The sequence below is a fragment of the Podarcis filfolensis genome (genome assembly GCF_964270895.1).
Source record: "Podarcis filfolensis genome assembly, chromosome: 8".
NCBI classification, from domain to species: domain Eukaryota; kingdom Metazoa; phylum Chordata; class Lepidosauria; order Squamata; family Lacertidae; genus Podarcis; species Podarcis filfolensis.
Window position 1 is genome coordinate 82,629,993 of NC_139611.1, and position 16,496 is coordinate 82,646,488.

Below are 16,496 nucleotides of genomic sequence, written 5' to 3' on the forward strand. Positions count from 1 at the left end.
TTGGTAGCAGTTTGGCTGCAGGAGTTGCTGGAAGAAGGCCATGAGAGCCAGTGTGGTGTAGTGGTTAAGAGCGGTGGACTCGTAATCTGGGGAACCGGGTTCGCGTCTCAGCTCCTCCACATGCAGCTGCTGGGTGACCTTGGGCCAGTCACACTTCTTTGAAGTCTCTCAGCCCCACTCACCTCACAGAGTGTTTGTTGTGGGGGAGGAAGGGAAAGGAGAATGTTAGCCGCTTTGAGACTCCTTCGGGTGGTGATAAAGCGGGATATCAAATCCAAACTCCTCCTCTTCCTCCATCCAACCGTCTTAGGGACTCCGCTCCACATTTGTGTAGGGTTTACTCCTTGGCCTTTTCTCTGAAAGGCAGCAGAGTCTTAGGACCAGAGTTTTCCTTCTTCTAGATGGGCTCCCTTCCCAGCTGGATGAGCCCCACCTGCTCCTCACTTCCTTCTACAGCAGGTGCAGAAACCCCCTTGACTGTTCAACCCCCTCTTGGTCTCATCTGCTTCATCCACACTTTTCCTGTAGGGGAAGTCACTAACTCACCGAAGATTTGAGACCTGTTAGCTTAAATAATAATAATAATAATAATAATAATAATAATAATAATAATAATAATACATGGCTTTATTAGACTTCCTTACAGCACTCCACGGAGCCTCTTGGGCTAGCTGATTGGAAGGTCGGTGGTTCGAATCCCTGCGATGGGGTGAGCTCCCATTGCTGGGTCCCTGCTCCTGCCAACCTAGCAGTTCGAAAGCACGCCAGCGCAACAAACTTAAAAATGGAAAGCGTAATGCTGGTGGTCAACAAAAGAGGATTTAAAGACTATCTCAAGGCAAATCTTTAAAAAGTGCTATAAACACCGACAACTGGGAAACACTGGCCTGTGAGCGCTCCAGTTGGAGAACAGCCTTTACCAAAGGTGTCACGGGCTTTGAAGACACTTGAACTCAGGACACAAGGGAGAAATGTGCTAAGAGGAAGGCACGCTTGGCAAATCCACACTGTGATCAACTCCCGCCCGGAAACCTATGTCCCCACTGTGGAAGGACGTGTGGATCCATAACTGGCCTCCACAGTCACTTACAGACTCACTTTTAAAACCAGGTTTATGGAAGACAATCTTACTCAGCTACGAGTGATTGTCCAAGAAAAAGAAGCCCAGGTTAGCGTCCTGTTGCAGACATTGGATGCTACTACGCAAGCTGCCCAGCAGGGGAAGCCGAAGTCTTCCATTCCAGCAAATTATTGACAGCCTCCATTGCTCACTCTACCGCAGGCAACCCTAAGATGGATCTGCACGACTCCTCTCCAAGGACCCTCCCAGAAAACAGTTGACAACCCCGGAAGAAGTATGGGTGGAGATGGAGAGAACAAGAAGGCTGGAGAAAACGACGCACAAATGGTTGTCAGAGTGGTGCATGCTCTAGTTATCTCCCACTTGGACTACTGCAATGCGCTCTATGTGGGGCTACCTTTGAAGGTGACCCAGAAATTGCATTTAATCCAGAATGTGGCAGCTAGACTGGTGACAGGGACTGGCCGCCGGGACCACATAACATCAGTCCTGAGAGATATGCATTGGCTCCCAGTACGTTTCCGAGCACAATTCAAAGTGTAGGTGCTGACCTTTAAAGCACTAAATGGCCTCGGTCCAGTATACCTGAAGGAGCGTCTCCACCCCCATTGTTCAGCCCGGACACTGAGATCCAGCACCGAGGGCCTTCTGGCGGTTCCCTCACTGTGAGAAGCCAAGTTACAGGGAACCAGGCAGAGGGCCTTCTCGGTAGTGGCGCCCGCCCTGTGGAACGCCCTCCCACCAGATGTGACGGAAATAAGCAGCTATCTTCTCTTTAAAAGACATCTGAAGGCAGCCCTGTTTAGGGAAGTTTTTAATATTTAATGCTGTATTGCTTTTAACACTCGATTGGAAGCCGCCCAGGGTGGCTGGGGAAATTCAGCCAGATGGGCGGGGTATAAATAATAAATTATTATTATTATTATTATTATTATTATTATTATTATTATTATTGCAAACGATACCAGCTGAACGGGGGCGAGAGACGGCAAATGTGCGGGATGCTGGATGTTGTCTGATGCCGTGCAAAAGAACCTCGTGCGTCCAAAGTGGCAATTGGGATGCATATATTCAGATGCCCTGATTTCATAGAACCATAGAGGTAGAAGGTCTTTCAAAGGTTATCTAAGCCAGCCTTCCCCAACCTGGTGGCCTCCAGCTGTTTTGAACTACAACTCCCATTGGATGATGGGAGTTGTAGTCCAAAACAGCTGGAGTGTGCCGGATTAGAATCATAGAATGAACCCGGCTTCCTCTCCCTGCCGCAGCCCAGCCCTGCCTCAATGCAGTAAGGGTTGCCAACTTTTTTAGCTGGTTCCGCTCCTGTGCCTTTCACCGTCCAGCCCAAATTAAGCAACCGATTGAGTGGCTGTATCTATACCCCGCCCTTCCGCCCCAAGGAGCCCAGGACAGCCAAAGGATCTGCAGTCCAAAGACAAAAACAAAGCACAAACAGTCTAAGATGGTTAAAGCAATCCAATAACAATAAAACCATATCTAAAACCAGCTGTAGTCTCAGTTACAGTTAAAAATATCCATCCATCCGAGTTGCCAGGAACTGTAATAATTCCCTCTCACATTGTCTCGACATCAGGAAAAGGCTTGCCTGAAAAATCCCTGTGCCTTGGGCTGCCTTTAAAGGCAAAAAGGCTGGTCCGGTCTGAAAAGGTGGCAATCATACTCACACATCGCTCAGCTTCCCAACCAACTGAGAAGGGCCAGGGCTGGATCAATACCATTTGCTGCCTGAGGCTGAGGATGGGACGCTACCTCTTTCTTGCCCCATGCACAAAAGCTGGCCAGCCTGCCAGTGGAAGGCCAGGAAACAGGGGGGCAGCAGAGCCCTTGTAGGCCTTCAGCCACTCTCTGCTTCTCCCCAGCTGTCAGTATTTGCCGCCTGAGGCAGTTGCCTCCCTCTGGCTAATGGCAGCGCCGGCCCTGAGGCCAGGTAAATTGGCCAACTCTTCCTCCCTGTAGTTAAGAATATCAGAAGTTCCTGCTGAATCAGGCCAGTGGCTCACCTAGTCATAGAAACATAGAATTGTAGAGTTGGAAGGGACCACATGGGTCATCTTTTATTTTTTTTAAATTTTATTCATTTTTCTTTTTCATTCATTACATACATCTCATATTCATAACATTTACTATGCCTTCCTCCCTCCCTCCCCTCCTAGGGTTCCCTTTACCTATAGTGGTTAAGAGAGGTGGACTCGTAATCTGGGGAACCGGGTTCGCTTCTCAGCTGCTCCACGCTGCTGGGTGACCTTGGGCCAGTCACACTTTTCTGAAGTCTCTCAGCCCCACTCACCTCACAGAGTGTTTGTTGTGGGGGAGGAAGGGAAAGGAGAATGTTAGCCGCTTTGGGACTCCTTCAGGTAGTGATAAAGCGGGATATCAAATCCAAACTCTTCTTCTTCTTCTTCTCCTCATGAATTTGTCTGAGCCTCATTTAAAGCCCTCCAAGTTGGCGGCCATTGCTGCCCCCGAGGGAGCAAGTTCCTCGTTGCAAATTCTTACGGTCTGGTTGTGGTTAAATGACTTAAGTTCCTGTTACTAGGCAGCCCTGGGGAGCCTACAGCAAACTTTCCTCTGGTTTGCATTAGAGCAGGTGGGTGGGTGGGGGCTCTGTCTATATAATAAGGAATGAGTCTCGCTGACGGGGAAAGCTCTCGTGCCTTTACTCAGCAGACGAGCCAGTTTGCAGTCATTGAAGGAAGGAGAGAGAGAGAGAGAGAGAGAGAGGGAGAGAGAAATAAGCGTGGGAGTCTGGTTGGAAAAAAAGAAAGCTATCAGCACCCATTGGGTGGGTAGGCCAAGCCCCACCCACCCTGTCCCTCCCCACTCCCCGCCTGCCTATTTGAGTCGAAAGCTACTCCCTTACGAGCTCATGACAGCTCAGATGTTCACCCACGCAAAGCCGGCAGCAGCCAGACACACTTTCGACGCTGGGCGACTCACTCGGAAGCAAGCAGACTTCTTCGCACCCAGCCAGGGATGGGATGGGGCAGACTCCGTCCTCAGATACACCAGCCCAGAGTTGTCACATCTGGGAACTCCTGAGCCGCAGAGGAAACAGAGCCCCGGACGCCTCTGCCTCAGCTTAGCCCCTCTTCCTGCTCTCTGACGTTTCTAGAGTTGGGAGGAACAGAACCCAGGACCACTCAGTCCTTTTTGGAGGGGTTCCCAGCTCCACCTGCCTTAGCCAGGGGGCATGACCCTGTTCTGACCCTAACCCCGGAACGCCGGCTGGATTCTTGCTCCGTAATCTGCTGGACCTCGATGTTGTCTTTCACAGCTTCCGGGAACAGGACTCCGGGCTCGTCTGTCGTGACGAAGGGCTGCCCTCCAACGTGAATTAATTGGGAATTGAAAGCAGCAACAGGAGAAGGATCTGAACCCACCATTCGCCTTCTTCCTTCTCGGAACTCTAAGGCCTCACATCTGAGAACAAGAAGTCCCAAAGCTTCCCCCTTTCTCCTCCTGGCCTTCCCCCTCTGAGACCTCCAGCCCCTTCTTCGTGCCAATGTATGCGCCGCAAGCAAACCTGACCCCTCCGGAGGACTGCAGCAGCCTGACCCGACTGCAGAAGGACGGCAACCCAGGAATGAGCTCCTTCATGTTTGCGGCAGGGGTGGTGGGCAACATGGCCGCCCTGGCCATCTTGGGCTTCCACCGGAAGGAGCTGCGGACCAAGAGCTCAGCCTTCTGCATCCTGGTGACCGGCCTGGCCATCACAGACCTGCTGGGCACCTGCGTGGTCAGCCCCGTGGTCTTTGTGGCCTATTCGCGAAACGCCACCGTGCTGGGCCTGGCGGACGGAGAGCACTGGCTGTGCGACCTCTTTGCCTTCTCGATGATGTATTTCAGCCAAGCCGCCATGCTCATCCTCTGCACCATGGCGGTGGAACGGTGCCTAGCTATCTCCTACCCCTATTTCTACTCACAGCACAACATCCGCCGATGGGCCAAGCTTTCTCTGCCCGCCACCTACGCCTTCAGCGCCCTCTTCTGCGCTCTGCCCTTCCTGGGTGTTGGGAAGTACAAGCAGTACTGCCCGGGCACCTGGTGCTTTGTCCAGATGGACGTGGAGCTGACAGGGGGCGACCGCGGCAAGGCCGCCTTCTCGCTGTCCTACGCCACGCTGATGGCGCTGTTGATCCTCGCCATCTTCATCTGCAACGGCCTGGTCATCATCAGCCTCTGCCAGATGTACCGCAAGCAGAGGGCCCGACGGCGAGGATCTATCAACGTGGCCCAGCAGCGGCGGCGCAAGAGCTGGCTCGGCCAAGGCGAGGAGGAGGTGGACCACCTCATCTTGCTGGCCCTCATGACGGTCATCTTCGTCATTTGCTCTTTGCCCCTCACGGTAAGTACTGCCACGGGGGTCACGGGGGGCAGGGAGGGATAACGGAGAGGGGCTGGTGAGGTGATGGAGGCCAGCTTGGCTCAATGGAGGCAAATGTCTTGGCTCAATGGTGGCAAATATCTTGACTCAATAATGGCAAATGTCTTGACTCAATGGTGGCAAATATCTTGGCTCAATGATGGCAAATGTCTTGACTAAATGATGGCAAATGTCTTGACTCAATGGTGGCAAATATCTTGACTCAATGGAGGCAAATGTCTTGACTAAATGGTGGCAAATGTCTTGACTCAATGGTGGCAAATGTCTTGGCTCAATGGTGGCAAATGTCTTGGCTCAATAATGGCAAATGTCTTGGCTCAATGGTGGCAAATGTCTTGGCTCAATAATGGCAAATGTCTTGGCTCAATGGTGGCAAATGTCTTGGCTCAATGGTGGCAAATGTCTTGGCTCAATAATGGCAAATGTCTTGGCTCAATGGTGGCAAATGTCTTGGCTCAATGGTGGCAAATGTCTTGGCTCAATAATGGCAAATGTCTTGGCTCAATGGTGGCAAATGTCTTGGCTCAATGGAGGCAAATGTCTTGGGGACAGGAAGTGACATGATAAGGGTCGGCCAGTTTCGTAACTGAGACAACACAGTTTTCATCCGAGTTGGTCAAGAATCGTGAGCCAATCAGCTCCATCTCAAGACTAGGGAGCCACGCGACTGCTCACCTGTGAGCGCAGTGGGAGAGTCAAACATCTCATGACCTGCCACTGCCCGGGTCTTCCACATGGCCTCAGGTGGCTGTTGCAGGAGACATTTCCACAGCCGTATCCTGCACCGGGTTTGGGCCAATGGCCACAACAGCAAACGCTGTGCCACATTTTCATCTCCTGCCTGCATGCGAGTGAGGAGGGTGCACAAGACTGTCCCAGGCTGGGAGCTTTTTGCAACCTGCTTTCTCTAGGGGAAGGACTGTGGCTCAGTGGTCAGAGCAGCTGAAAGTCCCAGGTTCAAACCCGCCCCCCGGATTCCCCCAGGCAGGGCTGAGAAACGGGGGAGCCTCTGTTGGTCTGTGTAGACAATATTGAGCTAGACGGCTCAGTCTTTCTGTGCACACAGTGACTTCACAGACACCCCAAGTGACAGAGGGCATTGTGCAGAAGCTGTCAAAACCAAGCTGGGATCCGTGGTGCGGTTGATGTGGTCCGATCAGCATGTCACAGATTTCCTCGCCCGAGAGATGCACACACACATGAGATTAGACAGTTACGCAGACGGGTCTGCAAATAGTTATTTAACCACGACAGATATCCAGGTCAGGGACGATGTGAGACCAAGCTTCCGATCTGAATTTCAGGGCCCCTGTTGCTGTGCAATAGCTGTCATAAACAAAAACAACATGACATAGAGGATCTCGAGGTGCAGGGGCAGTCTATCTCTGAATATCAGAGTCTGGAGAGGAACAGCAGAGGAAGCCCATTGTCCTTATGCCTTCCTTGGAAGCCACCTGGGCTCTGCTGGAAACCAAGCTGGGGCTAGATGCTTCTCTGATGCAGAAAGGTCATTCCAACACACACACCATAGTGTCAAGCGTCCCTTATTTGGCGGGACAGTCCCTTATCCCAGCACCATGTCCCACTGCTGTCCCTTATTGATGATGTCCCTTAAATAAGCTACTGAAGGTAATGCAGCCCTTTCTATGTCCAGCTGTCCTTTATCAACAACAAATTGTTGCTTTCTTGTGTGTTGAATATATGCTATATGGTAATTTATGGACCTAGTAGGTATCTAAAGCCATTTGCATGCAACAAAATATGTATTTTATCAAAGTAATTGTTGATCCCTTATTTTGGCTGCTGATCCCTTATTTTCGAGGCTGCTGGTCCCTTATTTTCAAATCTGTAAGTTGACAGCTATGACACACACACACACACACAGAGAGAGAGAGAGAGAGAGAGAGAGAGAGAGAGAGAGAAAGAGCAGTTCCCTTGTTGGGTTTGGGGCACACGGTCCCTTTAGATCTGGCCCTGAAACACACACACCAGTGACATTCAGCCTGTATTTCTGCCTTGCTCCTCCTGCTGCTAAAAGGAAGTTTAACTGGGGGCAGGAAGAACTATAAAAGCCTTGGCAGTGCTGTGGCCAGTGGGAGCTGTAGTACAAAACATCTGGAGGGCGCCCGGTGGGGGAAGGCTGATCTATAACATCACCATGACGGCAGATCTCTGTTCAGCCTGGGAGAAGACGAGACCAGTGTAGAGCTAGCAAGGCAAAATGTTGGAAGCAGAGGAGGAACGTGTGTGCCTTGAGATAAGAGGCACCCGTTCCCTGCTTTATATTCCATATCTTTCCTGTTCCTTTTCTTCCTCCGTTTCCTGCTATTTGCCCAATCGAAGAAACACAACGGCAAAGAAAAGCGTAATGTTTCGGTTGTAAAAAAAGGGTTTGCTAAACAGCTGGAGCAAAACTGGCTCCATTTCGGAGCATTTCACAGCAGCTTAGGGTCAGAAGGCTTTCGAGGCATAGAATTGCAGAGTTGAAAGGGACTCCTGAGGGTCATCTAGCCCAACCCGCAGCAATGCAGGAATCATAGCTAAAGAATCCCTGATGGTTAACCTCTGCTGGGGAAAAAAACCTCCAGGGAGGAAGAGCTCACCACCTTGTGAGCAGGGGCGGAGGAAGGGGGGTGCGGTGGGGGTGGACCACCCCGGGTGTCACCACTGAGGGGGGTGACAAGATGCCAGGCGGGGCCTGCAGCGTGCTCGATCCATGCGTCTCTCCTGGGAGTGACGTGGTGGCTTGGGGGTCCGCAGGCTCCGTGCTGCCCCAAACGGTCCGCCCACTGCCTCCCCTCAGCCTCAGTGGGAGGAGGCAGGCAGACTCCTCGGAGGCCCCGCCCCCACGGGCGGCTGGCCCTGCCCCTGGGCGCGGGGCACACGTGCCATCCCAGACGCCCAATCGGCTTGCTCCGCCGCTGCTTGTGAGCTTTCTGGCAATCAAGCTGTTGTAATAATAATAATAATAATAATAATAATAATAATAATAATAATAAATAATAATAATTCATTATTTATACCCCACCCATCTGGCTGAGTTTCCCCAGCCACTCTGGGCGGCTCCCAATCAAATGTTAAAAGCAGTACAGCATTAAATATTAAAAACTTCCCTTCAGATGTCTTTTAAAGATAGGATAGCTGCTTATTTCCTTCACATCTGAAGGGAGGGTGTTCCACAGGGCGGGCGCCACTACCGAGAAGGCCCTCTGCCTGGTTCCCTATAACCTCACTTCTCGCAATGAGGGAACTGCCAGAAGGCCCTCAGTGCTGGACCTCAGTGTCTGGGCTGAACAATGGAGTGGAGACGCTCCTTCAGGTATACAGGACCGAGGCAGAAGAGCGTGAGCCAGCAAAGGAAATGGCTACCCTACACACAGACACTCACACATCACCTGTCTGTATTAATACAGAAAACTAGAACCAGGGCACCAGTGATTTCTTCGTTTTCAGCTGGCAGGAGTTGAAGCCTATTGATGGCTCCTAGCTACGCTCTGCCTCCATGTTTCGAGGCAGCAATGATTCTGGATCCCAGCTCCTGGAAACCACAGGAGGGAAGAGTTGGTCTTGAGTTTGAATCCTGCTCACTGGTTCCCCGCAGGCTGGCCTCTGTGAGAACAGGATGCCAGACTAGACGGGCCATTGGTTGGATCCCGCAGGCTCTTCTTATGTCCTGAAAGCAAACATCGCTCTGCCATTGAGATTCCTACATTGCTAGGGGTTGGACTGGATGACCTTTGGGGTTCCCTTCCAACTGTTCTATTATCCTTCAGCCCCTTTCTTCCAGGAACGTTTGTCGCAGACATTTTGCAGTTGCCAATTCCCTCCCCGTCGCCTTTCTTCTCTAACCAGCCCTCCTAGCAGTGTCCAGAGCGGTCCCAGAACTTCTCCTGCTCCCTTTCCCAGTCCCCAGCCGCTGCCAGAGCAGAATCCGGCCTCAGACATGTGAATCAGTCCCGGGAAGAGCCCTGCCCTTCTTCCGCATGAGGGACCTGGTGCATGTGTGGGCTAGAGGGAATAGTACGGCAGCGTGACTGTTCAGAAACTCTGAAGGGCCGGCAGCTGACGAGGCTGGATTCTGACGAGAAGGGATGCTTTCATCATTTCCGTTCTTTGCAGATGGGGCAATGGCAAGGTTGCAAAAGAAGGGGGGGTGAAGCCTCCTCCCTGGCTTTTAAGAGCATCCTGGTCTGCAAAGCGGGGAGATAAACGTTATCAACTGATAATGCCTGCAGGGCATTAAGGCGCAGGAGCAAGGCTGGGTACGAATAATAATAAGCTGGCAACTAATGAGACTTTTAGGGACGCAGGTGGCACTGTGGGTTAAACTACAGAGTTGCCAATCAGAAGGTCGGCAGTTCGAATCCCCACGACGGAGTGAGCTCCCGTTGCTCAGTCCCTGCTCCTGCCAACCTAGCAGTTCGAAAACACGTCAAACTGCAAGTAGATAAATAGGTACCACTCCAGCGGGAAGGTAAATGGCGTTGCCGTGCGCTGCTCTGGTTTGCCGGAAGCGGCTTAGTCATGCTGGCCACATGACCCGGAAGCTGTACGCCGGCTCCCTCGGCCAGTAAAGCAAGATGAGCGTCGCAACCCCATTGTTGGTCACAACTGGACCTAATGGTCAGGGGTCGCTTCACCTTTACCTTTAATGAGACTTTAAATCTCAGGGTTCGAGCCCCACTTTGGGCAAAAGATAATAATAATATAATAATAATAATTTATTATTTATACCCCGCCCATCTGGCTGGGTTTCCCCAGCCACTCTGGGCGACTTCCAACAGAATATTGAAATACAATAACCTATTAAACATTAAAAGCTTCCCTAAACAGGGGGTTGGACTAGATTACCCCCCCCCCATGGTCCCTTTGAACTCTGCATTTCTATGACCCTAAGGCATGGGGAGATTTATTCTCACCAATTACTTATTATTCTTATTGATTACCGTCTCAGCCTTTCCCCAAGAGGCTCGGAGCAGCGTAAGCTGTGCACACACTGCATTTTAAAAGCATCTCTCTCTTTCCCACCCACAGCAACAGGAATCCTGGGAACTGCGGGATATACACAGGTATAGGGACGCAGGTGGCTTTAAAACATGGCTTCTGAGAACTCTAGTTTACCTTTTGGCAGGGCTGCAATTCCAAGCACATTTAAACTAGGATTCCCAGAATTCTTTTCATGGGGAAACGTGACTGTTAAAGTGGTTTAAGAGTGCTTTAAACGTACAGGGTGGATGTGACCCAAGTATCAGGGCCGCCACATTGGCCATCGCTCAGAATGGGGTACACCGTGGATGGAAGCGCCAGTCGCTCTCTCTGCCTCAGCCTTAGTCCAGGGGGAAGATTGCCAGCTTCCTGCTCCTAATTCCTGTTGCTCAGCAGGCAGGACGATAGGAACAAAACCAGAATTCGCTGGCTCTGGCTCCCCCTACTGTTGACCTCCTTGCTTTACAGCCTATCAGCTGCGATGGGGACTGGCCTCTGTAAAGAAGGACACATGGACACCTTAGTTTGGTTGGGCCGTGTCCCCCGGGTGAATTCCACACATGTGTGAGTGTCTGGAGGCAGTTGGAGGATGGATGGCAGCTAACAGATTGAAGTTGAATCCTGACAAGACAGAAGTACTGTTTTGGGGGGACAGGAGGCGGGTGGGTGTGGGGGACTCCCGGGTCCTAAATGGGGTAACTGTGCCCCTGAAGGACCAGGTGCGCAGCCTGGGAGTCATTTTGGACTCACAGCTGTACGTGGAGGCGCAGGTCAATTCTGTGTCCAGGGCAGCTGTCTCCCAGCTCCATCTGGTACGCAGGATGAGACCCTCCCTGCCCGCAGACTGTCTCGGCAGAGTGGTGCATGCTCTGGTTATCTCCCGCTTGGACTACTACAATGCGCTCTATGTGGGGCTACCTTTGAAGGTGACCCGGAAACTACAACTAATCCAGAATGCGGCAGCTAGACTGGTGACTGGGACCATATAACACCAGTCTTGAAAGCCCTACACTGGCTCCCAGTACGTTTCCGAGCACAATTCAAAGTGTTGGTGCTGACCTTTAAAGCCCTAAACAGCCTCGGTCCAGTATACCTGAAGGAGCGTCTCCACCTCCATCGTTCTGCCTGGACACTGAGGTCCAGCGCTGAGGGCCTTCTTGTGGTTCCCTCGCTGCGAGAAGCCAAGTTACAGGGAACCAGGCAGAGGGCCTTCTCGATGGTGGCACCCGCCCTATGGAATGCCCTCCCACTAGATGTCAAAGAGAAAAACAACTACCAGATTTTTAGAAGACATCTGAAGGCAGCCCTGTTTAGGGAAGCTTTTAATGTTTAATAGGTTATTGTACTTTAGTGTTTTGTTGGAAGCTGCCCAGAATGGCTGGGGAAACCCAGCCAGATGGGCGGGGTATAAATATTAAATATTAAATAATAAATAATTATTATTATGGGACTCTGAGGCATTTGTCCTATTTGCAAGACCCACTTACTTCCCCAAGCCCTGCTTCTCCCCTTCCCCACAGCTATGGGGCCTTCCTAGGACAAGTGTTGCCTCTGCCCCTCCAAAACCTTTGGGTTTGCCAGCCACGTCCAGGCCCAAACCAGCCATGCCAAAACCCGGCCTCAAAGCTCTTGCCCCGCCGCCTCGCAACCCGCCCACACTGCAGAAGTGAGCAAATTGGCACGACCGGAATTGGCATGGAAAACAGCCAGACTCCCTGAGGTGCTGTCGATTTCCTGCATCTCCTCAGCTGCCCCACATCCTGCCGCTGAGGCAGCCAAGTCGAGGCGAGTCTATCTGCAGTTTCCGCCTGAGGGTGCCAACCTCTTCCAGGATGCCTGGCCCGGGAGCTGAGAGAGCTCACACAATTTGCCAATATTGTATCTTAGCTTTAGAAAAACTCCCAGCGAAAGAAACTTTCAGAGCCTCCAAGTGTCCCTATTTTCCAGCACAGAAGCCGTCCTGGTTTCTGATTTGTTCCTGGAATGCCCCACTTTTCCTTAAAGGTAAAGGTAAAGGGACCCCTGACCGTTAGGTTCAGTCGTGGTCGACTCTGGGGTTGCGGCGCTCATCTCGCTTTCCTGGCCGAGGGAGCGGGCGTACAGCTTCCGGGTCATGTGGCCAGCATGACTAAGCCGCTTCTGGCGAACCAGAGCAGCGCACGGAAACGCCGTTTACCTTCCCACCGGAGCGGTACCTATTTATCTACTTGCACTTTGACGTGCTTTCGAACTGCTAGGTTGGCAGGAGCTGGGACTGAGCAATGGGAGCTCACCCCGTCGTGGGGATCCGAACCACCGACCTTCTGATCGGCAAGTCCTAGGCTCTGTGGTTTAACCCACAGCGCCACCTGCGTCCCTTCGCTTTCCCTTAGGACACCCCTATTTTCACTGGAGAAATGTTGGAGGATAGGGACCTTTATCTGATAACACTGGAGAGGTACAGCAGGCCAGGATCCGTGGGCCTAGTGCTGCTTCAACCTTCGCCAAGCCTGTGGCCCTCCAGATGTGGATTGCAATTTCCAGCAGCCCCATCATCAAGCATCAGTTGAGCTATTGAATTTTATGGTTTCAGGACCAGCAGGTGAGGGTGGGCAAGGTGAGATACTGTAAACTCTCAGACCACATCCTTCCCAGGGTCTGTTGCTTTCTTTTGACCTAGTTCCCTACCCTAAGACATTAATCATTATTATTTACATTAGTGATTCCAGAAAATTTTGGGGCCACTGCTCTCTTGGCTCCATAAACTCATCCTCGGTGCCCCCTACTTTATAAAAAACATTCTTCAGAATAGAGATTTGCATGCCCCCACTAAGGGACGCGGGTGGCGCTGTGGGTTAAACCACAGAGCCTAGGGCTTACCAATCAGAAGGTCGGCAGTTCGAAGCTCCCGTTGCTCAGTCCCTGCTCCTGCCGACCTAGCAGTTCGAAAGCATGTCAAAGTGCAAGTAGATAAATAGGTACCACTCCAGCAGGAAGGTAAACAACGTTTCCGTGCGTTGCTCTGGTTCTCCAGAAGCGGCTTAGTCATGCTGGCCACATGACCCGGAAGCTGTACGCCGGCTCCTTTGGCCAGTAAAGCGAGATGAGCGCCACAACCCCAGAGTCTTCCGCCACTGGACCTAATGGTCAGGGGTCCCTTTACCTTACTAAGGAAGATAAGAGTGCAACGAAATTTGAAAGGGCCGTTGTTCAACATGCGATTAAAATCAGTTGAAGTAATTCAACAGCTGATGATCTTGATCCAGTCATACCAGATTTCTGAAGCCTGATAGTCATTCACAGCTCAGCAGTTCCCCTCAGGTAACCCCACCCCAGGGAGTGATACATCCCACTTCCACCGATTTACACTTATAGTCCACCTCTCGCTTCAAGGGGCTCAAGGCAACATACATGTTGTTGTTTAGTCGTTCAGTCGTGTCCGACTCTTCGTGACCCCCTGGACCAGAGCACGCCAGGCCCTCCTGTCTTCCACTGCCTCCCGCAGTTTGGTCAAACTCATGGTGGTAGCTTCGAGAACACTGTCCCACCATCTCGTCCTCTGTCGTCCCCTTCTCCTTGTGCCTTCCATCTTTCCCAACATCAGGGTCTTTTCCAGGGAGTCTTCTCTTCTCATGAGGTGGCCAAAGTATTGGAGCCTCAGCTTCAGGATCTGTCCTTCCAGTGAGCACTCAGGGCTGATTTCCTTCAGAATGGATAGGTTTGATCTTCTTGCAGTCCATGGGACTCTCAAGAGTCTCCTCCAGCACCATAATTCAAAAGCATCAAAGAATAGAATCACTCAATTGTAGAGTTGGATGGGACTCTAAGGATCATCTAGTTCAACCCCCTGGAATACAGGGGGGCTCAAACCTGCAAGCTTGGTGTTATCGCCACCACAACATGCTTCTAACCCTCTCTCATTCCACCTCCACAAGTACCCCTGGGCCTGCTGGGAGTCGTAGTATCAAGGCACCAAGTTAGGGAAAGCTGAAAGAAAGGAGGCGGCTCTGGTACGCTACTCAGAACAGGGAGTTATGTGTGTCAAGAGACACAGCAAAAACATCTGGGTTTCCCCTGGACCACATCCTGGGGCACCGAGAGAGCAGGATGGGTGTTGCAGCCAGCTTGCTGTTTGTGCCTCCGCTGGTGGAATTTCCAGAGCACAACTTGCCTTTCTGAAATAAAGGACGAGATCGGGGTGGCCAAGGAGAGAGAGAGAGGGGTGCCAGGCAGCTGGATTTGCTGGGGCTCCTCGGGAAACTGGTTGCAAATCCAGATCCGTGGGCTGACCAAAGGTGGCGGCAAGAGTCGGATCCTGTTATCTTTCCCCCTCGGGTGTGTCTCTGCAGGCCTCCTAACAAGGGTTAGGCAAACAGAGATACCTACAAGCAGGTGTGAAACACACTGCCAGTCCAATGAGCTGTGCTTTCTAAGCCACAGGTGCTAGGAGCAGAGGAAGCTCTCTTATTCCAAGTTCTGGGGTCCTCAAGGTGCTTACAGATGGCATCTGCCAGGACCCCTCCAATTACTTGTTAAAAAATTAATTTTAAAGAGAGGGCCGTTTGTTTGGAGGTTGTACATTCAGAGGAGGGGGTGGGGGTGGATGCTGCTATTGTTTTGGCTGGGCGGTCTGCTTTCTCATCTCTGGTTGCTTCCAGAGAGGAATTCAGGAGAAACTCAAGGTTCAGTTTGTACTTAGGTAAAGGTAAAGGGACCCCTGACCATTAGGTCCAGTCGTGACGGACTCTGGGGTTGCGGCGCTCATCTTGCTTTATTGGCCGAGAGAGCCAGCGTACAGCTTCCGGGTCATGTGGCCAGCATGACTAAGCCGCAGTGCACGGAAACGTCGTTTACCTTCCCGCCGGAGCAATACCTATTTATCTACTTGCACTTTGAGGTGCTTTTGAACTGCTAGATTGGCAGGAGCAGGGACCGAGCAACAGGAGCTCACCCCATCGCGGGGATTCAAACCGCTGACCTTCTGATTAGCAAGTCCTAGGCTCAGTGGTTTAACCCACAGCACTACCCACGTCCCTTAAAGGTAAAGGTACCCCTAACCATTAGGTCCAGTCGTGGCCGGCTCTGGGGTTGCGGCGCTCATCTTGCTTTATTGGCCGAGGGAGCCGGCGTACAGCTTCCGGGTCACGTGGCCAGCATGACTAAGCCGTTTCTGGCGAACCAGAGCAGCGCACGGAAACGCCATTTACCTTCCCACTGGAGCAGTACTTATTTATCTACTTGCACTTTGATGTGCTTTCGAACTGCTAGGTTGGCAGGAGCAGGGACCGAGCAACGGGAGCTCAACCCACTTAAGGGGGCCCAAACTCAATTCTCGCTTTCCGAGGTTAGTGTGTCTGCTGCCAGAGCAGGCACAATCCTGCGCTTTCAGAAGCAACGTGCAAATGCAAACACAGCCGTCCTTGGAAATCTGCACCCGTCAAAATTTCGCAATGCAGTTCTCTAGGCAAGAAATGTGCAGAGAGATACACAGGCAAAGTGTGCTTATGCTAGTAAAAAAAAATATTATACACAATTGCATCATAAGAGGGCAAGCTGCTTTGCAAAAGGAAAAGGGGTGTATATTAAGGGAAATTGCACATAAAATATATATATTAGGAGAAATTTGCACTGTAATGCGGATGAATGTTCATGGGCGTTTTATAAAATGAATAAATTGCAAGCTAATGTGGAGAACTGAATGTAAGGCTGGGGAAACAAGGTACGGAGAGAAGGCAAAACTGAAGGGTTGTGCCCAAAGCTCCTTCCAGATGACGTTGTTTATTGAGCACTGAGCCTGGTTTCTGTGCGAGGAGAATAGATGTTGGTGGCTATTTAATGAACATGAATCCTGATTTGTTTGTGGGGAGGTTAGATGATGTCGCATTGCAGCAAATATTATCCGGCACTTTCCACTACATTTCTGCATCACTTTCCTTTTTGTAAACAGTCTGATCTTTGAGGAGAAGTGGGTTTGTAGTGCGAAACCTCCCAACCAACCTGAATATTCATGTAACCTGAATTTGCTAGTATGTGATTGCGTCTCAC

At 51.4% G+C, this 16,496-nt stretch overlaps 1 protein-coding gene across 1 annotated transcript in view; it reads left to right on the plus strand.

Moving 5' to 3' along the window:
* Window positions 1-3,382: 3,382 nt before the first annotated feature.
* The window catches only part of PTGIR (prostaglandin I2 receptor), a 40,841-nt gene continuing 27,727 nt past the window's right edge, over window positions 3,383-16,496 (plus strand). The window contains exon 1 of the mRNA XM_083627713.1: window positions 3,383-5,447. Coding sequence (XP_083483839.1) covers window positions 4,605-5,447 — 843 coding nt within the window. The 5' untranslated portion in view covers window positions 3,383-4,604. The remainder of the gene's footprint in view (window positions 5,448-16,496) is intronic.